The sequence below is a fragment of the Ambystoma mexicanum genome, chromosome 4q (genome assembly GCF_040938575.1).
Source record: "Ambystoma mexicanum isolate Mex_15411 chromosome 4q, UKY_AmexF1_1, whole genome shotgun sequence".
NCBI classification, from domain to species: domain Eukaryota; kingdom Metazoa; phylum Chordata; class Amphibia; order Caudata; family Ambystomatidae; genus Ambystoma; species Ambystoma mexicanum.
Window position 1 is genome coordinate 444,822,772 of NC_090928.1, and position 26,661 is coordinate 444,849,432.

Genomic DNA, 26,661 nt, shown 5'->3' on the forward strand with positions numbered 1-26,661 from the left:
TATTGAAACAACTAGATCTATATCGAAAAGTGATGAACAACGATCATCAGATTCCGGCAATTAATATATTACGGAACAAGGCTACTTCAATGAATAATAAAGGTGATCGAAGAAATATTGTTGAAAAGCTAATATCCCAGCCGCAGTACGCAAAAAGACATATCCAAAGTAATGATTGGATCAAGACGATACAGCAAAAAACAAACTACCAAATGAATGCACTGCGATGTGGAGATAAGGGCAATCAACCAGCTTCCAAGTTACTTCACAATCTTTCGAGACCAGGCAATTCGGGATACATACTTAAAACTGCACCTAAACTTGCTTGCCACGAGATACAGGCTAGCAAAAATGAAATTAGTCCCAACAACCTACCAAAACTGCCGGTTCTGTCAAAATAATGAATCCATAGAAACAATTCACCATATAATAATGGAATGCCAAGCCTTTTTAGAGACTATTTTAAGATATGTACAAAACAGATGGATCCAGAGACTAGATGGGCGCAGATTCTCTTGGGAAAGGATAAAAAACTGATTTTCACAATCATTCAGTTCTGGAACAACATCATGTTATTGCCCCTGGCCAAACCCATGACAAAAGACTGACTGGCGATAAAACGTTCAGTACTGTGGCCCGATATAACTATGAATGCTCACACAAATTAAGACACATTTCTTATAAATGAAAAGTTTAATATCTAAACTATAGCATTTAAAATAAACAATTTAAAAAACGGTACTGGTACATCATGAAAACACGCACATAATACACAGGGTTACTTCAAGCCTCCATCTGAAACTGAAACAACATGGACAGTACCAGTGCAATCTTTCATCACAAAGATGATATACATAAAGCACGTACAGGGCTAGTGTACGCCCAGATACAGGTACTGCCATGCCATGCTGAGTGAACTAATTCCTCACAAACAGGTACAGGTGCACATGCACATGAACAGAATTAGGGCAAGTGTCCCTCATAAACCTGTACAGCATCAACAGGACACGTGCAGGTTTCTCTTCCAAATAAGTACTGGAACATCATTGGAAGTGCAACCATATCCCAAATATGGGCACAAGTGAAGCATGGGAAGGATCAGCACAGGATTCCCTCGAAAAATGGATATTGTGATGAAGTCCCCTGTTTTACTCTGAGGACCACCAGTGGGGTGACGAAGCTAGCAGATGACTGGTGCAGGGATGGGCGTAAAGGAGGGTGAGTCCCAATTTTTTGTTGAAGGGGGATTGAGCCCGAGTAGGGACTAATTGTAAAGTGTCAAAAGACGCACAAGAAAGCTCAATTACCCCTCTTTTTGTCCACCTTGGAATTAGATCAGGGACAAGGAAAAAAGAATATTGATAGATTATCTATTTCATCTATCTAAAATTCACATCAAACAGAACATTTCTTCCAAAGAGTAAACAAAGTGAAAACACATTTTTAATCAATACATTTTTCAGACATGGTTATAAAGTGGGTGCTTTCCACAAGGCACCTCACGCATTTAAAAAGAATTCATAATTACAAAAACAAGTACTAAAAAGTCCAGCAAAAAACACATTTTCTACTAATGGTGTCTAAGGTTAGTATAGTGACAGTTGTAACAGATCACCTTAACAAACTGTATTCAAAATATTGATTGTTAATTGTTTTGCCATTAGGGGAACATACTATGAATGTCCAGCATAGGAAGTGCTAGTGCTGTAAAAAAGACACATTGATTTGAATGTCTGCGGGATGTCTACATATGTTTCGGCACACAGATTACATCAACCCTATCCCTGGTGTTCTGCTGTTTTAGTTGTGGCCCTCTTCAGGACAGTATATTCTTTTTCGGGTTGACAACAAAGTTCAAACAAACAGATCCCCTGTTTTTTCACAGTGTTTAAAGTGCTGCGGAGAATGATAGTGTAAAATTTGTGTTAGTGCCTGGTCTGGACAAACACACGGTTAAAAACTCTTTTGGTAAAGATTCATGTGTTTAGGGCACTTTTGTTACCCCCTTCTTTTCCCTTATTCACTGACCTTTGTATTCACTTATGGTTGGACTAAAGATTAGTTTCTTTAATGAAGAGAATAGGAAGTCACTTCCTTTTCATGGGTTCCGTTACGCAGCAGTCTGTTTGTATTCTGCTTTTACAGTTGGCCAACACCTTAAGGAAGCCGTCGTGTGATTATCGTGTATTTTTCAACATTTGTTTCTTTTCAGGTCGCTTTGCAAACCTATTGATAAATATAATCAGGTATTGTAAATTCTGAAAAAAGTTTTTCTGCTTTTTAAAGTGGCACAGGTTATGTGGCACATGTACTGACCTTCTGTTATTTGGGCCATTTATTGATAGAGGTGGCGCTGAAAAAATGGGCTTCACAATCAAAAATTATGCGCAGTCTTTCAAATAGATGCCACTTGGTCCTTGCGGTTTTTGCATACATCTCGTCCACCAGCTGTGGAAACAAAAGGTGGGAGGGACGTTAGGGGAGTTCTTCCTTCGTTGTTGGGAAAAGAAGTATTATTTTATCAAGAGGGCGTGCATCTGTTTATACCTCTATGCGTCCGCTTTCGGATTTTGGACATATTCCGCATTTAAAATTGGTTTACCTTGTGGAATGTAGATGCGAGCGTTGCTCACAGCGCGGCGGCTCTTTGCTGTTCAAGCATGGAAGTTGGTTCGTCTTCCGCGGTGCCGGGAACTGTTATGGTAACCTTCCGTGTTTCTGTGTCACGTGACTATATGTAATAATGTCTAGTCCACGTTGGTACTTGTTGTTTAGATCGTATGGACGTCGAATTTGGGCGGCCATCTTGGAAGAGTCTCAGATCCAGTACATTCACTGTATGGTGTAAAAAGACGGTCTTGTATGTACCGAAAAAGGCGGTAACATGTTTTATCATTACTGGACATAATTGGATGGTATGATATGATGTGGCCTTTATAACGCGCCTGTACACAGTTGTTTCTAGGCGCGACAAAACAAGGAGGGCAAACAAAAGGAAGGACAAAAACAACAATCTTATTAGGCCTTGTGTCATTCAGATCATGCAAGAGCAGGGAAGTGGGGAAGGGAGAAGTGCTGCGGGTAGAGGGGGGATGGAGAAGTGCAGGACAAAGGAGAAAATAAGAGTGCAGCCAAAGGGTGGCAAGTACGGGTACTCATAAATGTAGCCAACAGGTGGCAAAAAGTGCAAGAGGGGACTGTAGGGTTACAGATACAGACCACAAGTGCAGGGGAGCCATGAGGCAGTGTAGGATTGCAGCTGGACAGGTAGGAACCTGGGCCCGAATTCCGAGGGTGGCCAGGTGACCAGTGCATGGAACAGGCAGGTGATCAGCAAAGAAGAGGAAGAGAGAAGGCAGAAGGAAAGAGAAAGGTCTTGAGTTGCTTCCGGAACCGGAGATGGTTCAGCTCAAGTTTCAGATAGACAGGGAGTCTGTCCCAGAGGGAGGCCCCAGCCAAAGAGAGAGATCTTCCCCCAACTCTTTGCTTGGAAACGCGACTGAGTTAGAGGTGGAAGAGCGGAGAGCCAGAGAAGGCAGATATTTAGGAAGGGAGAGTTGGAGGTAGTGTGGTGCCAGGCCCCAGAAAGCATTGTGGACAATGCAAACGGTCTTGAACTTTATCCTTGCCGCCACTGGGAGCCAGTGAAGGGATTTCAGAGCTGGACAGATATGAACCCTGGGCTTGAGGCCAAGGACAAGTCTTGCAGTCCTGTTTTGGATGATTTGTAGAGGACAGAGAGTAGAGGCAAAAAGATTTAGAAAAAGGCTGTTGCAGTAGTCCAGACTAAAGAGAACCAGGGCTCTGGGGATAGTGAGCTTCTGGGGGAAAGTGAGGAAGGGAAGAATGCCTCTGAAGAGGTGCAGCTGGTAGTTTAACTTCTTAGAGAGGTCAGAGATGTGAGGAGAGAGAGAAGGAGAGTGTGGAGTCAAAGATGACCCGAGGTTCTTAGCCTCAGGGAGGATATCCTGGTCATCTTCGGTCCTCTCCTCCGGGCAGGATGACAGTCACATGGCGCAAACTAGGGAGAGATTTTCATTAAGGGGCACAGCCCCAAACCTGAGAAGCAGAGACTATATGGGTCTGGGAAATCAGGCTCTCCACAACCTCAAAGCTCAGTACTTTCACTTCTTCTGAAGTCAGTGACTCTGGAGCTCCTGGATCTTTAAGGGATTAGAGGGACCCTTTTCTAGCAGCACAAGCCCAATTGGCTCCCCTCACATGGGTACAAGAATGCTATCCACAGAACAAAAAAGTGAGACCTGAATTAGGAAGGAAAACTGATCTTTTAACCAGCTGTCCATTGTACAAGGCCTCTGCTGTCATACAGTTGGAACCAGACAGGCTGAGAGAGTTCACCCAGAGGACACGGGGCGAGAAAGAGACAGGACCAACCAAGAGTAGGCGCTATTCATTTTGCAAGTTCCTCAGCGTGGTGGGTGGGGCTCATCAGTCCATTCCTTCACCAGCTTCCTGAAAATGTACACCTCTATTACATTTTGCTAGAGAGAGGGTGGAAGGCAGGGACAAGGCATGACAGACAAAGTGTGGACAAGCCAAGGGGTGGGAAAGGAAGGGGTGCAAGCCATCACAGTGATCAGTGGAAAATCCACTTTCTTTCCCAGCTGACTTTTCTTTAACCAGAGAGAGGCAGAACTAAAGCCCTATAAAACCTGTGAGCTCAGTATGAGTGAATACACAGATGGAGTAGGAGCTGATGATTGGAGACAGAAGACAGAAGCTGCTTTGGGGCATGCTGGACTAGTGACCAATAAAACCCGGAAGTGGAGCCAAACCCAGGAGGCTGGAAAGGAGGTCTAGGAAACTGGCCACACTGGAGCATGAGAGCTGGAGGAGAGACCCATGAGACCAAACTGAGTAGCCAAGAGAACTGAAATTGCTTATAAGGAGCAAAGAAGTAGAGGCCAAACATAGTAGAGGTGAAAGGCTGGTACACAGAGTGGTGTAAGAGTTCAAGATATTGCTGTGGTTTGGAAAAAATCCTTCAGAAGAATGGTGGCGTCCAGAGCCGTGAAGAAGGTGTGAGAGGCAGTAGTGTATTGGCTAAGACCATCAACATGATGGGTGGTTATGGGAGGAGAGAAGTGGATACAGGTAGTAGTGGGAAGAAATAGTTGTCAAATGGGGAAGATATTTTAGGAGGAGCTTGTGCCCAGAGGGCTCAATAAGATTTGAGGGGCAATAGTGGGCCAGAAAAGGTTCATGTGTAGAGGGGTGAAGGTGGTGAAAAGAGGGTGGGTAGAGATCCTAAAGACCTAGAGAACATTGATTACAAAAATAAAGGTGCCCAAAGGGGTGAAGAAGCTTGAAGTGATAGTGGGCTGCAAGAGACAAACTTGTATTCATTTTTGCTAGACAGGGATTGGAGAGAGGGCATGGCAGATAGAGAGAGGGCCACCCAAGAGGAGGAACTAGACTATCGCAAGTGGCACAGCACGTCAATAAACCATCCCATGAGTGTAGTCCAACAGCCACTCATGGCTGAGAGGCAGTATTTAACTCCTCTGAAAACTCAAGAGCTCAGTCTGAGGGACTCAGTAGTTGGAGTAGGAGCTGGTGACCAGAGAAAAAAGACAAGCTTTTCTGAAACAGGCTGGAGTAGACACCAGGAGGACCGGTCGAGTGGACAAGGAGGCCAGCAGTCTGGAATCGCGGTCCGGAAGGATAAGTCACACTAGAGCAGAGACCTAGGAGACAAAGGGAAGAGCCAAGGAAACAGGGGGTTCTGATGAGGCATAAGGGAATGGTGCCGAAGATAGTACATGTGATATGGTACAAGGTGGTGACCAGAGGGGTGAAGAATGTGCAAGAGATAGTTATGGGTTTAAGAAAATCATTGAGGACAGTGGTGGTTGCCACAAGGTTGAAAGTGCGAGAGCAAATAGTGAAGTGGAGATCACTGAGAAGAGTGGTGATAGTTTTGGGTTGCAGAAAATCATTCAAGGGTCGTCTGGTGCCCATAGAGATGAAGGTGTGTGAGGAAGTAGTAAGTTGGAAATCATTAAGAAGAGGGGTGGTGCCCAGAAGGATGAAGACGATGCAAGAAATCATTGTGGATTGGGAAAGATCACTTAGGAGAGTATTGGTCACTAGAGGGGCAAAGAAAGTATGAAAGATAGAAAAGATCTGGAGAACATGTATTGCTAAGAAGAAGGTGCCCAGAGGTGTTAAGAAGCTGCAAATGGGAATTTAGATCTTTACTATTTGGTAAAAGGAATGTTCCCAAAGGGGTGAAGAAGATAACGAAGAGAGTAAAGAATGGAAAGAAGTAAACAGCAACAAGAGGTGCTTACAAAGGGGAAAAGAACTAGAGGCAAGGGATGAAATGTTGGTACAGAAGTTGACAAAGAAGAAGAGTGGAAAGCAGGAAGACGATCAGGAGAACAGGAGAAGAATGCGGTGCAGCAAAGAATACACAAAGTAGAGGAGTTGAAAGCCAGATACAGTTACGAGAAGAATTAGGCCAGTCCTGGTTGCAAGTTAGAGTAGTTGGCAAATCTCATGTCCCAAAACACAGCCCCTGTCCACATCCAGAACTTTGGGACCTACCATTCACTCCCCAAGCCCCTATTGCCTGTACCTGAGATTTGGAGGCTGCCCCTAAGGTAGAGTGCCTCGAGGTGCATAAACCGGGGAATCTAGAGAGGTAGGTGAGATCAGAAACCAGAAAGAATAGGAGAAATAAAGCAGAGATGTCTCTGTGATACTGTGAAACAAAAGACTTTGTTTAAAGATTTGTTTTCCTTACAACGCATTGTTGATCTTGGAAGAGAACCACAGAACATTTTACAGATGCAGGAAAGCCATTTTTACATTGTGAATTGCCCTGCAAATTTTACTTAAAAAGATCACCTGACCTATCCTGGCCTGTTTGACTGCCACTTTATGCTGTACTCATTTTTATTTTTTTGCACTATTATAATTCCCTAAGAAACTGCCTTTGACCTAAGTCTGTCATGAACTTCAGATCACGCCCCTTTTGGACCTCCTGGTCCTTGTCTCAACGGGGCTTACATTCAGTACTACTTCCAACATGGCCGTTCAGAGCAGTAGCCCTTGCTCGCTGCATGCGCTGAGCGCGGCGTGATCTATTTATAGGCCACGCCTTCCGCGGCTCTGCGCGTCTCAATGCTATTACAGAGTAGCCCAGACGTGTGTTCGTAGCTCGCGGTATTGTTTCCTTTATCCCAGTGCTATTACCCACTCCTGTCCCTTTCCCGCTTCCTGGTTCCGGGCAATTCTAGCCTTTTCAGTCTCCCGGATTCCTGGACTCCGCGATCCCGGAACTAAACGCAACCTGGAACTAGACGAGACTCGAGCAGCGCTGTTCAAGACCAGGAGCGTTCGCAAGAAGGCAGCGATCGAAGACACCGGCAAACACCGGACCCAGGTGAGAAGGGGGGAACTCCTTGACAGTTTGAGACGCCACCCGATCGAACCTAAAAACGAGATGGAAGCCGCCGTGCAGGAGTTAATGCGACGCATGCAAGAATTATCAACCGAGGTGCAAAACCTTAAGGCGGAAAACGCCGCGCTCAAACAATTGGTCTTGTCACGGGATTCTGCTACAAAGGAGGGTGCCTTGTTGGGCGGTATTGTTGACAAGTATGATGGTTCGGCAAAAACACTTCCCAGATTCCTGGATTCATGCCTGGTCCACTTTACCTTTAAGCCCTATTATTTCTCGACTCCTAGGGCTAAGGTGGGTTTCATCATATCCCACCTTTCTGGCAACACCTTAACTTGGGTAACACCCCTTGTTAACTCCGGCGATGCCCTCCTAGACGACTACGAGGGCTTCATACAGGCCCTTAAAGGCATGTTTGAACGTCCAGAGCAGGTCTATACTGCCCAAGAACGCTTGCTGGATTTTCAACAGGGCTCCCAAGATATGCTCACTTATGTGACCAGATTTAAACAATTGGCTAAGGAAGCAGACTGGTCCTCTGAGGCTAGTTTTACCCTGTTCAGTAGAGGCCGAAACGATGAGATCAAGGATGAACTGGCCAGGGTGGCCAGACCAAATTCATTCCAAGCACTAATGGACCTGGCCTTGCAAATAGACTTTCACATCCAGGAAATGAAGGCTGAAAGGAAGAAATCCTAGGGAAACCCACCCAAGACGTCCTTTGAGAGCACAGCCAGAACGGACGCAAACCCAAGTCTAGCCCCAGAACCTGAACCCATGCAAATTGGAGCCTTTCGTGGAAACATATCACCTCAAGAAAGATTGAGAAGGATCCATACGGGTTTGTGTATGTATTGTGCTTCAGACAAACATTTGGTCAGAGAATGTCCTCTGGCACCTCCTCGGCGTTCAGGAAACGCCAGCTCCCAATCTTAAATGGAGCAGAGATTCGGGAGAGAGATGTTTGCTCCACATCAATTCCATTCTTGAACTCTCCTGGACAAAACAGTTTGATGATACTACAGGCCTTCCTGTCGCCCTCCAAAGACAAGACCTATCCCATTCTGGCCTTGGTGGACTGCAGAGCTATGGGAATTTTCATTGATCAAGACTGGGTTGTTAGTCATCATATTCTGTACGAGACATGAAACACCATGCAGCCAGTGGAAGAAATTGACGGAAGACCCCTCTCTTCAGGACCCATAAGCCTGCAGACTAAAGAGATCCAACTTTCCTTAAACCATCATCAAGAGCGGATTACATTCGACATCATTAAGTCAGCCCATTACCCCATGGTTTTGGGTATGCCCTGGTTACAAAAGCACAATCCGTATATCAATTGGACAGCAGGATCATTATTCCTGGGCTCAGAGTTCTGTATGTCCCACTGTCTATCCCTGGATGCCTCCTCGGTAACTCCTAAAGAACTACCAAGAGACCAAGAAACACCACTCATGGTTTCCAATGTCATACAAGTTCCAGAGGCCTATCAGGGATATGCTGATGTATTTTCTACTGCCATAGTCCAGGCCTTACCCCCTCACAGGCCTGAAGACTGTGCCATAGATGCGGATCCCTCAGCTGTAATTCCTTTCGGCAGAATGTTCATTCTTTCCAAACCCGAGAAAAAGGCCCTTCGGGAATACCTAGACACTAATCTTGAAAACGGCACCATAAGACCCTCGAAATATCCAGCGGGTGCTTCATTGTTCTTCGTTCCCAAGAAGGATACCAAGGAACTCAGACCTTGCCTCGACTATAGAGGCTTAAATCAATGCACCCTCAAGGGTACCCACTGCCCCTGATCTCAGATATCCTGGAAGCTGTGAGAGGAGCCGTAATATTCACCAAATTGGATCTCAGGGGTGCCTACCATTTGATCCGTATCTGGGAAGGAGACGAGTGGAAGACCACCTTTAGAACACCCTTTGGTCACTATGAGTACCTGGTCATGCCCTTTGGACTAGCCAATGCCCCAGCAGTATTCCAACGTTTTATGGATAGGGTGTTCTCTGATATGTTGTTTCTCTTCATCATTGTCTATCTGGACGACATATTGATTTTTTCCAAAGACCCTCTGAAGCATGAAGGACAATTTAAGGCAGTTCTACAAAGACTCCGGAACATCACCTCTTAGCCAAGCCTGCAAAATGTTTGTTTCACGTTACTTCTGTGCACTATCTGGGATTTATCCTTAGTCCAGAGGGGATTGACATGGACCCTTCAAAAGTAAAGGCCATTCTCGCCTGGCTTTCTCCCACGTCCGTGAAACAAATCCAATCCTTCCTAGGACTAGCCAATTTCTACCAGAAGTTCATAGCCACCTTTTCCGAGATTGTACAACCCATAGTGGTTCTGCTAAAGAAGGACACCCCATTTGTCTGGTCAACATTACAAGAAACTGCATTTCAGCGTTTAAAGACTGAGTTCACACAAGCTCCCATTTTGGCTCAACCTGATACAAGTCGACCCTTTTTAGTGGAAACGGATGCCTCTAATTACGCTATAGGAGCAGTGTTGAAGCAGAAGATGGAGGACGAGTTGGAACACCCCGTTGCTTATCTGTCAAGAACCTTAACTCCTAGTGAAACGCACTACTCCGTCCTAGAAAAGGAACTCTTAGCCATTCGCCAAGCCTTCACTGAATGGCAACACCTACTTCTGGGAGCCAGACATCCTGTCCAAGTCCGTACTGATCATCGAAACCTTCAGATTCTACAGTCACTGGAGTTCAGGAACCGTCGTCAGGCACGTTGGGCCTACTTTTTTGCCCAGTAACAGTTCCACATTACCCATGTCCCTGGATCACAGAACCTGATCGCTGACACCTTATCTCGCCGTCCTGACTACGTGACCACTGAAGATAAGGCATTTCCTAAAATGTTCTCTCCCACGATCTTCGTATCCCAAGCAGTTGATCTCCTGGAAGAAGTCCGATCGCAAACTCAATCCTCGGAATTATGGAAGGACATTTCAACACGAAATCTCTGGAAATTAAGAGCCAAGGAAGGCTACTTATTCAAGGACAATGCACTACTCATTCCTACACGGAAGTTACAGCAGAAAATAATAAACCTTTGTCATGACACACTCCATTCCGGGCACCGAGGTATCACCAACACCCTCCGTCTTATACAGAGACAGTTCTGGTGGCCTAAAATGAAGTCTGACGTACAGCAATACATCCAGGCTTGTATAACCTGTGCCCAAAATAAACATGATAACAAAAGACCGGTGGGTCTTCTTCTGCAGCCCACTCTACCCTCTAAACCATGGGAAATCATTGCTACAGACTTCATAGTGGAGTTACCACCTTCCCGAGGATATACTACCATCATGGTCACCATAGATTTGTTTACCCATATGGCCCATTTTACGCCACTGATGAAACTACCCTCCTCTTCAGAGCTAGCTGGAATATTTCTGGAACACATATTCCGACTATATGGGCTTCCTTCCAAGATCATATCTGACCGGGGTCCCCAATACATTTCACAATTCTGGAAACACCTCTGTCGGGTACTAGGAATCCAAAGTGCCCTCTCTTCAGGATATCACCCCCAAACCAACGGAGCCACAGAACATGCAAATCAGACCCTGGAACAATATCTCAGATGTTTCGCCGCCAAGGTCCAGGATGACTGGTCTCTCCTGATACCTGTTGCGGAATTCGCTTACAACAACTCCGAACACTCAGCGCTACAGACCAGCCCCTTTTATTGTAGCCAGGGGTTCCATCCATCGGTCTTACCCTCGGTTCTTCCTTTTCCTACACCAGTACATACTGTTCACTCCTGGATCGAAACTCTTATCAACATTCACCGGGAGGCTAAAGAACACTTAGAGAAAGCCAGATCACAAACCAAGAGGTATGCGGATTCCAAGAGAAGACCAGGTCCTTCCTATACGGTCGGTGACCAAGTGTGGTTGTCATCAAAACTACTTCCCCGACACTTACGACCAAACAAGCTGGCTCCCCGCTACTATGGTCCATTTCCCATCAAGGAAATTATCAATCCTGTCTCATATCGAATCAAGCTACCTGACTCCTGGAAAAGAATTCATCCAGTTTTTCACACATCCCTATTGAAACCCTACATCCAATCCTCTCGAAAATCCAGTAGACCACCTCCTCTACTGGTTGACAGCCAACTGGAATATGAGGTGTCCCGGATTTGTGACTCCAGGTATAAGCGGGGCCATCTTCAATACCTAGTGGAGTGGAAAGAATATCCTCCTAGCGAAAGGACCTGGGAACATATTTCAAATATCAAGGCTCCTCGGTTGCTCAGAAGATTTCACCTAATACACCCGGGCAAACCTGGAGGAAAAGGCCTTCTGTCATGAACTTCAGATCACGCCCCTTTTGGACCTCCTGGTCCTTGTCTCATTCAGTACTACTTCCAACATGGCCGTTCAGAGCCGTAGCCCTTGCTCGCTCCATGCGCTGAGCGCGGCGTGATCTATTTATAGACCATGCCTTCCGCGGCTCCGCGCGTCTCAATGCTGTTGCAGAGTAGCTCAGACGTGTGTTCGTAGCTCGCGGTATTGTTTCCTTTATCCAAGTGCTATTACCCACTCCTGTCCCTTTCCCCCTTCCTGGTTCCGGGCAATTTGAGCCTTTTCAGTCTCCCGGATTCCTGGACTCCGCGATCCCGGAACTAAACGCAACCTGGAACCAGACGAGACTCGAGCAGCGCTGTTCAAGATCAGGAGCGTTCGCAAGAAGGCAGGGATCGAAGACACCGGCAAACACCGGACCCAGGTGAGACGGGGGGAACTCCTTGACAAAGTCTTCTATGTTTGTCTAGTCTAAGTGATAAAGGATGTACTGCGTGGCCTTGACCAACGTAACTTCCTTTAAAGACAGAACATGGAAAGCGTCCTGAAATTCATCTGAAATAAACTGAATTATGGATTATATAGGTTCCTGCCATGGAGCCTGCTCATTTTGCTTCACGAAACTGTCACACGCAGCCCTCCATGTGTACAGTGTCAGCACATGTCAGGTTCATATTACATGCATGCGCGCAACGTTTTTTTGAAGCAAAATGAAGTTTGGTGCAACTTTACGAGCACTCACCAAATTGTTTGTTTAAAGGAAACCTGGGCCCTGATCCTGATGAATTTGCAGAGTTATACCACATATGAAATCCATGCCCACACATGCCAGCTGACCCACCAAGGGGGAGACTATATGTGAAAATACAAGATGGGAGAGAAAAATACAATATAGCCAAGAGGGTGTGGGAGACAGGAACAAATATAGATGAGACTAAGTGGCAAAGGTTCTGGGCCTCATTATAAGTTTGCCGGACCAGGAACTACTGTACCGGTAAGCTTGCCAGTACCATAGTTCCCGGACCGGCAAACTACGAGTTGTGCTCGCGGGTGCCTTTCTGCCCGCCAGGTTGGACCTGGCGGGCAGAGTGGCACCCGCGAGCACAGCATGTCGGATGCACCGGCACCGATATAAACGTCTGACTTACCCATTCCCTATGGGGCTCAATGGGAATGGGGAGCATTTTTTTCTAGCGCCAAGGAATGGGCAAATACCGGGTCCGGCAAGGCCGTAATGACCCAGTAATTGCCCATTTCTGGGCGCCGGAAGAAAAAGAATATCGGCGACAGCCGTGCCTGTAGTACAGCCTCGTAATGAGGCCCACTGTCTCCTAACTAAAGAGGTCTCTCTCATTGCGCGACTCCAACTCATACAGTTAAAAGTCCTGAATAGACCTCACTACACTACGTAGGAAAATGTTGTTCTACGAAGTCCTATAGTGCCTCGAAGCATGAGTCATAAATCGCCACAAATACTCGTACCTCAAATTGGTGAATAGCTTGAACACTTAACAGTAGTCTGATATGAATACATCCGCTACTCAATAGATTCAAGCCAAGTTAGAAACAACACTCAGCTCCTGACGTGAAGCAGAGTGATTTGGTGCTGAAAAGGAAACAAAGAGGCCACATTAGAATAACCCCAAACTTTGTAGCAAGAAACGGAAATAATCCACACGAGAAAAAGCAAGTTGTGCATTTGAGTAGTGGTCATTTTACAAGGGTCCCTAGTGTCAAAACATCTGGCATGACAAATTACCTTGTAATCGCAGCGAAGAGAACACTTAGTTAAGTATGCTGTACATATATCCACCAATTGGAAGGAGCGGAACAGACGCGGATTCCTCCTGCACCGTTGACAAGCTGAAAAAAGATGAAAACTGCAAGGAAAATAGAGCGTGCAGATTGACTATAATTGTAGTTGTGTAGATACTATTGAGGTGTAATGAGAAATATACCTGTGTTCGCAGCAATAAAGCCGCTAGATAAAGTATGATGGCAAAATGTCCGATAGATAAGGAGTTCAGATCAGGTCAAGTTTTCTCCTACGTAACTGGCAAGCAGCCGAATAGTACGTACTAAAAGAAAGAGCAAAGTATACAAATTAAATGCAATCGTTTATAGCGGATCCCTAATGTCAACAAGCCCGTCTGAATAATATACCTGCAGTTAACGTAAAGAAGCCGTATCATGGAGTGTGCTTGCAAGTCTACAACGTGGCGTCCGTCTCCAAGGAAACGAGAACTGCCATTTTGAAAGAATTGTATATAGACGACAAATAAGAAGCAGGACTAAGCATGTTCACGTGTACACAATGCGGAGAAGCCGCCATCTTAGAAGGGAATAGTCCTAGATATATCCCCACGGGATTCATAAACCGTATGGCCAAACGTATGGTAAAAAATGAGTATTATGCACAATAAGACACATAAAGAGTGCATAATACACTTAAAAATACAGAGGATCAAAAGAGCTCCTATAATTAGATCAAAAATATTTTGACAGAAAAAAGTTTACAAATATGCCTGAACAAGTGTGTATATTGGTTAAGGGGGGAAAAGGGCAAATGGAATTAGGAGTGCCTATGCAGAGAAAATAAAAATAGAAAAAAAGACTACTGAAAGAATCCATGAAGGTAAGTGAAGATACAAAGCGATGCAAGTCTCTCTGGTAAATGTAGTCCTCCAGTGGCAGATGTGTCAGCTAGTGCTAACGACAAGGGTAACCTACGACCATATTCAAGAACTATAGATCCAGGTAGACATATATTAAGGACAAAAAAGATTTTAGTGAAGGATGGGGTTGCACCAAGATGGCTGCCATATTTTGAAACATACATAAATAAGCAGATTCCTCATTATAAACAATAAACATAGCTCTCAACTCACACGCTTTTGGCGGGTGTCACCCGCCTTGTAAAGGGCGGACTCACCCGCCAAGCCGCCTGCAGGCCCATTCATTCCAATGGGCGTCTCACCCGCCAAAAACAAAATCGGGTGATTTCACCCGCCTTTGCAGCACAAATGGTTGAGAGCTATGCAATAAAGCTAATACATAGGTAATACATATGTACAAAAAAAGGAGATTTCTGTTATTTCTCAGCTTTCTTACCCTGCCTTGGTATTTGGTTTCTCTCAGCCTGCCTTGGGCTTTTAGGTTTTCTACCCTGCTGTGCGGGTTTGGGATCTCGTGGCCTACTCTCTTCCTATTTCCTGGAAACATCATGTACCTCTTTTCTGTGGGTGGTGCTACTTCGGTGAGTCGCAGAGTTCAGACACTTCGGCACCACTTCTTCGATTCCATTCTGTTCTTTTGTGTCAGTCGGAACTCGTTGTGTCATTCCTCAGGCTCCTGCCAGGTTCTGGGTGCCAGGGTCTCGGTAGGCTGGTGTTCCGCCCTGCTACCCTGCGTTGTTTATCAGCTCTTGTTTCAGCAGGGCTGTGAGTGCTCCGCGGTTCTGCTGCAGGTCCCTACGCCAAGCCTAGTGTTGGCTCTTGCGCTTCTTGACACACCTCCCAGGAGAAGGTTCTTTCGCCTCTCTGGCTCTGCAGGCTCCTCTGCTCCATGTCTCCAATTCAGATTGGTCTTTTATCTCTCTTTCTGAAAGACAATGGGTCAGGTCAGCGCTCCCTCGTTGCAGGTGAATGCTGTGCACATAGCGGGTCAGAAACAACACCACCCATCCTTGCAGGAAGCTTTAAGTCATTATACAAGCTAAGTCCCATATAGCCAACAAAGATATTGGGGTCTTGGGCATAGGAAGGTTTACTGTTATCCCTGTTAGGGGATCACCCCCAGTGGGATCCAGCTTGCCCTGTACCCTAAGGAGTGTTAAGCTTGGGCTCACCTCCCTAGTCCCAAAGGTGGTGGCTACCCCTTGGGGAGAGAGGGCAAATTCCCTGGAATCATCACATATGTCAATCTTGCGTCATTCAACTTCATAACTATAATATCAAAAGTAATTCTAATTTGTTGAAAGATGTTTCCATATAGGGTAGTTGGTGCACCTTAAAGCCATAATCATGAACTGTTGGTGCATTTTTAGTTACAATTGAAGTACAGTTTTGAGGGAATTGTTTGGTATCTTTAGGTTTGGTGAGTTCATCCCTCTTCCATGAATGCAGATACATACATGAAGAATGAAGATGTACCAACCTGTTTAACATGTTTACATTCCCGTTCTAGATCCTGTCTTGCTTTGTTTGTTATATAAAATATAGAGCTTAAGCAACCCGGAGCAGGATGTACTTCATTGTGAAACTCCAGTGACTTGGAAGGCCATACATCATGCCCTGAAGTGCAACTGTTGTGCATCTTCAACACCACTGAATTAAACTACCTTGCAAAATCGCTAATCTGTAAGCAACAATGTTCTGTTAAATACACAGGACACTGTTCTCCTAAAATATAGTACATTGATTAATGTACTATCCTATATCACATTGCAGCTGAAAGCTGTAACACACAAGGACATCTCACATGTCACTAATATTTAAATTTGATGTGTAATTGTGAATGTTGGAAAGTTTTACCCACCAACCCAGTTCTCTCTTGATCCTTTTCCACTTACTGTTATCTCCATATTCCCTTTCTCCTTTGTGTTGCCCACTCTACCATTTTGGGTGTCCAGACGTCAGTCTGTGTGCATGTTTGCCATTGTACAAATCACTGATAATACAAAAATAGAAATAATTCTGCTCAGATTTCACAACTAATATCTATAATAAAAAGTGCTATTTGGTTTTGCATTTAAAACATGGCATTAAAGGCCATGCAATTAGATGTTTTCAGAGAGGCTGTGTTGTTCTTGACTGTTGCAAGTAATGCCTTTTTGTTGTGGACAAATCTATATTCAGAAAAGGTTAAAAATGTGTACTGGAAGACAGAAAATTATTACAGGGAATCCTTGTGATCTGCTGCAGGGGCATTTTCACATCACTGGGATATGAAAGGATGCATTATTGTGAGGTCTTGTTTTCCATGGAGAAGAACGATTCGGAAAACGTGGATGGAGGTAAAGAGGTTTAATGCAGAGCAGCCTTGGGGATTTTTCCAAACAGTATATTCTGTGCTGTTGAGTTCCAGGCGTGGGGGAGAAAGCAACCAGTATAGCAGTCAGAATTGGGGTTGGAACGACTAATTGTGTTTCAGCGTTATGATCTTTTCCAAGCAGTAGATCCAGAGTTCATGTCCTGAAATCAAGGGGAGGAATTGAAGAACTCGGCACTGGAAAGTGAGCCCGATGGCACATCTGCCTTGTGACCTAGGCCGAAATGTGCATTCTGAGATCATATGCTGTAGCTTGAAACATGGCACACAACACTGTGTATGACTAGCCTTTCTTTCGGTGTGGGGATTCCTCCTCAACATGACCACCATTCCCTAGAGAGAGGCTGCAGTGACCTAATCCTTCCCCTACTCTCTCCTCCGTCTGTATCTGAAAATGGCCCTATGCATACCTGCAACCTTTCTGCTTCCTGCAAACCGACAACACCAGATTTTGAATCTGAACATAGCTCTTTGCCAGTGATACGTTCTGAGCTTGTGAGTGATGGCAATAGGATTTAGTTTTCCCAACGGCCTCAATACACTTCTGTAACCTTTACTAGTTAATGTTTTCATTATATTGCTATGAAAAATTGCACGTTTTTTTCAGTAAAAGTGACACTTGTAATCAGATGTGCTATTCAAGTTAAAGTTAAAAATAGAGTAGTAAAGTTGCTAAAAAGTACTGTGGGACCAGTGCTTGGATAGTACAGTCCACAAAAACACCCCATGTGTGGTGGCCCACCTCCGGTCACTGAGGCGGGCCACTGATGGAGTCGGGATCATGCGACGAGTCAGCCATGCTGGGAGCACCCAGCGGACCTAGGGCAGGGGACACCGTGCAATGTCTGGATCACTGGACCAGCTACCCCTGCTTGGTGATCTCCCCAAGCTTGGCAGCCTCGTCACTGGGGTCAGCCGGGCCGAGCTGCTTCCACAGGCCGTGATCACGTGGCTTCAGGCACACAAAGAAAGCATACAGACATGAGTTTCCGCTTCCTGGGGCTCTGCTGCACTGCCTATAATGTGCCAGCAGATACCCTTTTATTAGAGGAGTGCCATGACACCGTCATGACGCTGCCTCGCACAAAAACACTAGCACACTCACACCGTGAACGTTGGTCCACCCATAACATCCCTCCTTTATTATAATAAAAAAAAAACACAGCACACTGCAAACAATAACCCAATACAGGATCTAAACATATGGTGCATTCCAGTCCTCGCACCCATGCTAACCTACGCCTACACGACTATCCGGGTGCATTCCAGTCCTGGCACCCCTTAGTGAACTATTTAAACACTGCAACCCAACACGTGTGTTCCAATCCTCACGCCCTGGGGGGAGGGGTGGGCGGACAGCGGCCTCTTGGAATCAGAAGATGCCTGGATTGAATTGGCCGCTGACGCCGCTGCAGAATAAAAAGAAGACATTTTCCTCCTCTTCTTCCTCGGCACAGTCATATCATCCCCTCCTTTAGTCTTCAGCCACCTGGACCGCGGCCACTCTGGGGTCTTTCTCCCCCCGCTCTCCTTCGACTCACCCCACCCCGTGTCCCCACCATACTGGCGGGCGTTGGGGCGAGGCAACCCCCATGCGAAGTGATCCACCTTCCTGCACCTCCCACAGATGTGTCCCTTCGCTGGGCAGTCTTGCGGATGTGGACGAGCCCACCCGCACTGATGGCATATGGTGGCACCGGGGTCACTCCTTGGCCAATCTCTTCTCTTCGTTGGCCTACCTCCCTGCCATTTGCCGACAGCTGACACCTTCTCCAACTTCACCCGTTGCATGGGGGCCTCGAGCTTGAGGTGTTGTCTGGAAGAATCCATGGCTGAGACCCGCACCTCTGCCAGCTCCGAGGCACGACCAAGTTCTAGTATGCATTCGAGGGTTATCGCTGGGTCCCTCAGGACTTCTTTGTGCAGCTTCGAAGAACTGCAGCCGTAGATGATCTGCGCTCTGATCTTGTCCTCCTCGAAATTGCCCAGCGGACAGGACATTGCAATTCCCTGCAGCTTCCCATGAAACGCATCGAGGCTCTAACCTTCCTCTTGCCTTGCGCTCCTCATCATGAACCGTTCATAGTCCCTGTTCACCATAAGCCTGAAGTACTCGTTCAGGGCTGCGATGGCTGCACCATAGGACTGGTCTGCGGGCCGTAGGGTCCTGAACAGCCTGTGGATGGCCGGTCCGTTGGAGTACAGGAGGGTTGGGCATTTCGCTCTGTCCTTAATTTCCACCGCCTCAAAGTACAGCTCCAGGTTCGCCACCCAGGCTGTACACAGGGGCCCCAGGCTGGCGGAGGCACCCACGACATTGAAGGGATATAGCGGCGCAAGCTGACCACGCTACTGCCACACCACCTCATTCTCTTCATCCCCCATGACGGGTACAGGGCATAGCGCAGTTTGCACTTACTGCTGATGGGCCCATGGGCTGGGCTGAGTCAAAGTTCTTGAGGGCGCACAAGCACTCCTTGAGGAGCCGCTACCCTGTGCTCATGATTAGGTGGTAAAGGTTGCACACGCAACTGTTCCCCTACCTTGCTGAGTCCAGGTCCCAGAGGAAGCACAAGCACTCCTCAGGGAGCCGCTACCCTTGATGGGGTCTGGGGCCAATGCAGAAACACATGGAGTGATTGGAGATTGTCTCTGACCTCAGAGCACCGGGCACCTAGGCCCTCCAACCCTCTTCAAGGGAGGACCTTCTTCCTCCATATTGCCTCGCCATTGTAGAATTGAAAAAAAAACACAACAATATTTTCTTTAATTTTCTGTTGGCCCGTTGTTCTTGGGCTTCTTCTTATGGACAGCTGCCTCGTGTGTTCCACGGGATTCACTGCCGCGGGCCTGGCTGTATGGGCCACGCCCCCTTCCTTTCTCTCTGGGGCTGATGAAACGTAGGCCACGCCCCCTACCAGGCCGTACCATTTCCCGGACCCAAAAGATGCTTTTCTGGGCCAACTTTCACCAGGGCCACTGTTGGAGTCGGGATCACCAGCGGACCTAAGGCAGGGGACACCCTGCAATGTCCCGATCACCGGACCAGTACCTCTGCTTGGGGATCTCCCCAAGCTTGGCAGCCTCGGCACTGGGGTCACGTGGGCCGAGCTGCTTCCACAGGCTGCGATCACGCGGCTTCAGGGACACAAAGAAATCACACAGACACGAGTTGCCGCTTCCTGGGGCTCTGCTGCACTGCCTAAAACATGCCAGCAGAGCTCCTTTTATTAGAGGAGCACCATGATATTGTCATGACGCTGCCTCGTACAAAAACACTAGCACACTCACACCATGAACGTTGGTCCACCCATAACATCTGGTATTATTGAATCCATGAAGTTTAACACAGGTGCTAGAGTGGCAAGGGGTAAGGAGTTCAAAGTAACTTGTGATAGGGCGTGTCCGTGTATGGTTTACAAAATTGCATTCTAAAGTAGGACAAATCGGTATATGTAGCATTATTTCTAAAACATTTCAAAGTTACGGCGACCATCTTTATTCTCACAACACAATAAAACACCATTTATAGGAATAAGGAAGCATTGACTAATCCAAAAAAAACAGGGATGCATGGTTATGCAAACGAGACGTGGCTGAGTTCTGAACTCGGCTGTTTGGCGAAATAAAAACACAAATAAGGCTGCAGAGCTAATAGCAAGCTCAGCAATAAGGTTGACATTATGAAGCGGGATAATATATTATTCTCGTCAAGGACACATCTTCAATAATATTAATTGTCAAAACCATTAGGTCTGGCTTGGCTTTTCACCTGCAGCGGTTAAGCCTTTTTTGTCATGCGGGGGTTTTGCAGAAAAACCTTAACCTCTACATCTGCAAAGCCATATGTATTGGCTTTGCTAATGGCTATTTGTTATAGCTCATTGACCCTTGCAAAGTCTTTTGGGACCAGATTACAGAAACGTTGCACCGGTGCAAGTGCAAAGTTTGCACGGTATTAGCACTAGGGCAAAGTTTGCCCTATTTTTTAAAAACAATGGTACGCATTACAAAAACCATTGCACCTCGACAAGTGAAGTTTGGCATATTAAAACACCAGGGCAAAAATTGCCCTAGTGCCAAAAGGATACATTTTTGGTGCATTTTTGCATCAGGGCAAACTTTGCCCTAGTGCTAACACCATTCCCTATTACCACTAGGCTGCCCTGGTGCAAAAGTGTACTGAAAATGCATCTTTTTTGCAATAGGGCAATATTTGCCCTGGTGCTTTTAATATGCCAAACTGCACTTGTCGAGGAGCAATGGTTTTTTAATGTGTCCCAGTGTTTTCAAAAATAGGGAAAACTTTGTGCAAGTGCTAATACAGTGCAAATTTTGCACTTGGACCAGTGAAATGTTTCTGTAATCTGGCCCTGGGTTGGCAAAGCAGTCTGTGGTTGACCTGTGCTGCCCAACTGCTTCTTCATACATCTGTACAGGGATTTATATGGTAATCATAAATCAATAAACACATACCTCATTTCTGTCTGATTAAATTCTGCGGCTGAACCTTGTTTTTTCGGAGTCTCATTAAAACCAGGTTGTCTTCTGTGAACTTCCGTCGGCAGATGTCCTGTTGTTTCCGGGTTTTCCTCGTATATGTTCTTTATCGCGGAGAGCTGGCTGAGTAACCAACCAGGCTGTAAAATGTGACCCAAGCCGTTATTGAGCTTTCATTTAAAAATGTAAATATTGTAATCACATAGGATGTGACATTTTGTCACCTTCTTTGTGCAAATCTGAGCATTCACGCACACATATTCAGTAACATGGTTGGAAAGATTCCCTGCCCCAACTTCGAGTCTATTAAAAGCACATTTCGGCCAATGGCGTTTGGCATGTTAGAACTGTATAACACAAATCATGCACGGTCATTGGGATAGACATAGTGAAGTGGGTGCAGCAAGAGTGAATTTGTCAGGGCACATCTGCATGGACCGAAACATGTGTCTGGGGATGCTGTTGGTACCCTTCTTCAGAGGAGAATTGCCAGGCATTTCAGTGCTGGACTGCCCCAGGGCAGGACAAAGACTGATATGTTTGGGATATTTCTTCTCTGTGAAAGATAGTGAGCTAAAGACTCTGGGTAAGTCTCTCGTAACCAGGACTAATGTCTGGCAGAGGGACTCCCAGGACCCCCATTGGTAATCTGCAGGGAGGACGCCAACAGGAATAAATTACCTGCAACCCAAGTTAACAGTCCCAAGGCATGTGATGGGTCAAAGACTATTTATTTTATTTTTTTTATTTTTTTTATTTTTATAACGCTCCACACGCCCGCAGGCCTCAGACTTAATCCCTATCAACACATAGATCGTTAGTGACCTTTTAGCCAATTAGAATATTAGAGTGCAGGCAATAACTACTGGTATTTACTTAATTCGGAACAGTAAGACTCTAAAAGCAGTCAGGGAAAAAATATGCAATTTCCCAGCGTAAACGTCGTTAAAGAAGACACTCCCTCTTCAAGGCCTGTTTTTTCACTGCAACATCCTATTTAACATACCAAATAGAAAGGTAAACATGGTAAAATGCTTTCACTTTCTTCAGGAAAAACCGTTTACTTTTACACAGCTCCTAATGCATGCTCATGTTAAACCCTCTCCACTTTAACCAAGTTTGCAATTGAAATGCTTAACTTATGAAGCCAAACCTCTTATTAAATACTACAAAAGAAAGTTTGTCGATTTACTTTTTCTTTATTAAACTTTTTTACTTCACCACCAAAACTGCAAAACATGTACATCCAAGACGCAGGTGACCATCCCAGGAGGAGCAGTTACCTGCCAAGACCCTAATTCTGAGTGTGGCGGTCTGTAAACAAGCGTGCCGGTAGCTTACCAGCACCCTTGTTTCCGGATCGCCACACTATGAGTCTGCCTGCAGGGGCTGTTGTGCCTGGCAGGGTCAGACCTGCCGGGGTGCAAAAGCCCCTGCAGGCAGATTTTTTACAGAAGCACTGGCACCGTTAGTAACAGTACCGGTGCTTCCGTCTCCCCACTCCCATAGACTCCACAGGAATGGGGAGTTACCAAATCTGCCGCCAGGACTTGTAATGGCCCGGTGGCACCGGAAAGTCAGGCAGCATGTCCGGGTCAGCGGCAACCCACTGGTGGCACCGGCAGGTTACCGCCGACCTCGGAATGAGGCCCATGTATCGATAAAGAATGCAGTGTGGAGGCTGCACCAGAGGTTGGGAACTCTTCCAGAGGTCAGTGCTGACATGACTGAAGAACAGGCTGATACCTGCAGAAGACACTAGTTGGTAGATGCAGAAGCCAGGATGCTCAGAATTGAGCAAGTGCTGTACCAGTAGTTAGGAACCACATACACAGGATTCTGATTGGCTGACTCATAGCACACCATCGACTCTAGGTGCTAACTTACACTACGACGTTGTGACTTGGCCATGTTGACAAGACACATCAGACAGGAAAGGTAGGGGAATAGGAGCAATAAAATAACATACTTTTCAGTAGAAGAAAAACGTGCGACAGAGTGCATAGTTTTTCATGTGTGGCAATCTAGAATGGTTTATGAACTGCATTTCTCCTTTATCCAGTTGAAAACCAGGAACGATTATTTTTTTTTTTTGGGCGGTTGGGTATGAGGGAGGAACATTTACTTTAATAATGTAATGTAAAGTGGGATTGTATAACACCTTTCCGCCATTGTTTTGGTCTTAATGAAAGTGGACCTGTAATGGGGTGTTATCAGCGTGATAAAAGGTAGAGACAGATAAGAACATCTGTGCAGTTGATGGTTGCAGGTACCTGGTTTCTGAGTGCTGCACTGAGTCTATGTTTGGTTGTGACCAGAGGTTGAAGTGAGCAGGAACTAATAAGAACCGAGGTGCACTACTTCTATATTTTATTGTTAATAGCACGGCTACTTTTTACAACCACGGTCACAGTCCTGGAACTGTTTCCTTTTTGTACTTTTACTCACACCTCGTCATTTCACTCAAACCCCATTTTAAGCTGACCACTTCACTTTGGCTCCTGCTGAACTGCTAAGCAGTAAAGCAAAGTGTAACTGTCATTATCCTGCGTATGAAGGTCACCTAGGGTGTGATGCATCAGATGATGTTGATCTGGAAAAAAAAACAACTTCTGACAATGGCTTTAATCTGAGATCCCAGTGTGAGATGGCTGCCTATCATGATACCCACATTTCTAACGGTTGTTGTGGGCAACGAGCAGGGACCCATTGAGTTCAGCCAGGTGAGGGGTGGGGCTCGATGGTGTAGTAGTGCTGCAAATCATGAATTCTGTTTTGATGGTTTGACTTTGATTGTATTTGGAGTCAGCCAAGTGTCCTATAGGATAGGAAAAATAGTTTGAACTTAACTGAGAGAACAAAATAAATGGTTTGACAAAGACTGCTCGGGAAATTGCTCAGAGCGGTCTTTCTAAATCAAACTGTCATGCCCCTCCCGCACACGAGTACGCACTGCGGCTGACAGGCGCAGCTAGGCAAAGGAAGTCACGGGAGTGAGGTAAGTATTTTTTGTGTGTGTGTTTGTGAGATATTCAGTGTGTCTTTGTGGGAGACTAGAGGGATTGTTTCTGGTGGGGAAGCGAGGGGTGGTGCACCGGGTAAAAGTGTGTTTGCATGTCTGTGGTGGAGGGTGGGGGGAATGTGTTGTCTGGGAAAGGGAGCAGCACGGGTGAAAGGAGGGGCATTGGGGGTGACACTCCGCAATTCCATAGGAATCTCACCAGCACAGGGACAGTGGGGGGGGGGGGGGTGGGTGCAGGATCACCTTCCCAGGGGCTGGAGGAGTTCAGAGTGTGATATTTTGTAATTGTGAAGGCAACACAAAATCGGTGGAAATAAATTAGTCTTTTTGTGTTCGGCCTTCAAAATCCATAAATATCACATAGAACCATGATTTTAGTGTAATCAGCCTAATTGAAGCATGTGATGCCTGAATCATTGATAAGTTCTAAAAGCGCTTTCATGTATTTTTTTTAAGGGTAGCAGGAAAAGGCTGGCCCCTTGGAGTAATTTTGATGTCAGTTTGCAAAGCGATGACATAAAAGGTAGCATGTGTGTTGTCCTCGCTGTAAGGAAATAGGAAATCCAGCACAATGCGATTCCCTTCACTCCAGTTTCCTTCAGGGTCACGTTTCACAAATGTTCTTTTGAAGGCAAGAGGACAGCGCCCTGCTTAGAGTAGGTGTAAAGTAGGTCTAGGAAATCAGGTGCTTGTCGGGGTTGTTTATATATTATTTTGTAGAGGTTTCTGGCGCATGGGACTTCAGGGGATCCTGCTGGGTTGCTGGAAATGACAGTGTAGAAGAAGTCCATAGGAGTGAAATGACAAAAAGCTGTTAATGTTGGGGTAGTGTGTTCTGTCGGTATCATTTACTTAGTTGGGTAATGCATGCTTGGTCCTTTACTATCCAGGTGGGCTTGGACTTCCTGAATTTCTCTTGCCGTAAGTGTGTTGTGATGCAGTCACAGAGTTCTTGCTCTAGAGATATTTGAGCCACTTTGCAGGCTGCAGGGTTTTGAATTCTTGAATGACTTCGAAGATTTCCTTCTGAGTTTTTTGCTGAATTAATGAGATGTGAATAGTGGGCATTTCTTTTTAGCATTCACAGGGTCTGCTTTGTAGCACTGTAGTGGCACTTGGTGGGCCAACTTGCCTGCCAGTAGGTTGATTCTTTCATTCTTTCTCAAGCTTCCCCTTTCCTTTTTTTCTGTGATTAAGCTTAAAAGTAAACCATTTGGTAGCTATTACTGTGAGATTTTAAATGTTTTTTTCAGTGCTGTGCTGTCCTGGGTGATGTTTATCCAGTCTCAGATATTGTTGATTGGATCATTCAGAGTTCTGGTGTGGGTTTTTCCAGGTGGGTATCCAGTGACATCTCTTTCTGTGTTCTGGTCAACATTGGGGGTCCTTTGATTTGTTGAGCTGTGGCTCTTCACTGAAGATGATGTACACAATGCATATTTGGAATTCTCCTGTGTAGGCTGACTGGGGGAGAAACAGTGATGAAGGTTTCAGTGCAAAATACACCATACAAGCTATGTCTGGCTTCATAAGTGAGCCCCTTGACCAGTTGTTTGAAGTGTAGCAGGTTTGAGGTGAGTGATTTTGTAGCTGAATTATCCTCTTTCTCAAGCCAGATGTTGAAGTCTCTCATTATTTAGAGGTATTGGTTGTCTATGGGATGAATGACAACCAGGTCAGCGAGGTTGTCTGTGAAGAAAGAGTTGTAGGATGGCAATCTGTATTATTTTTATTATTTAATCTGTCTACGAAAAGGAAGGTTAGTGTGGATGTGTCTGAGGTTGAGCAGGTTAAGCCAAGTGAATTGCAGTCTAGGTTGACGTTGAAAATTGGGGTTGTAAAGTTGATGATTCTCTATGAACAAGTGCAATTCGTCCTCTTCTCCTCACTGTTCTGTTGGCAAACTTAATCTTGCAGCCTGTAGGAAAGGTTGTGTATAAATGCTGAATGATATTCTGAGAGACAGGTTTCTGTGAGGAGGAGTAGGTCCACTTCTTTCTTGCACAGAAGTCAGAAGAATGCTTTGGCGATACAGCAGGCATTGATGAGGAGACGTCTGACACCAGCCATTCCTTTGTGGCTCCTTTGTGCAGAAGAATGCTGGTGATCTGGCATTCATTAGGGGGTTCATCCAAAGACTCTTAATTGTTGCTGTCATCCTCAAACAGGTGGAGTAAGTTCTTTGTGGGACCAGACTGATGGTCCTGGCACCAATGAAGGATGACAAGGGGTTGTTGTTTTGTGATGTACAGAGTGATTAATGTTGATTCCCTGAGTGACATGATTCTAGAAGTTGTTTTTTTCGGTGGTGTAGGTTAGT

General features: G+C 45.8%; 1 protein-coding gene across 1 annotated transcript in view; it reads right to left on the reverse strand.

Moving 5' to 3' along the window:
• LOC138467255 (uncharacterized) overlaps positions 1-26,661 on the reverse strand; it is a 1,232,016-nt gene that overhangs the window by 107,324 nt on the left and 1,098,031 nt on the right. Inside the window, exon 30 of the mRNA XM_069607273.1 lies at positions 21,296-21,459. Within this exon, the coding sequence (XP_069463374.1) occupies positions 21,296-21,459 (164 nt within the window). The remainder of the gene's footprint in view (positions 1-21,295; positions 21,460-26,661) is intronic.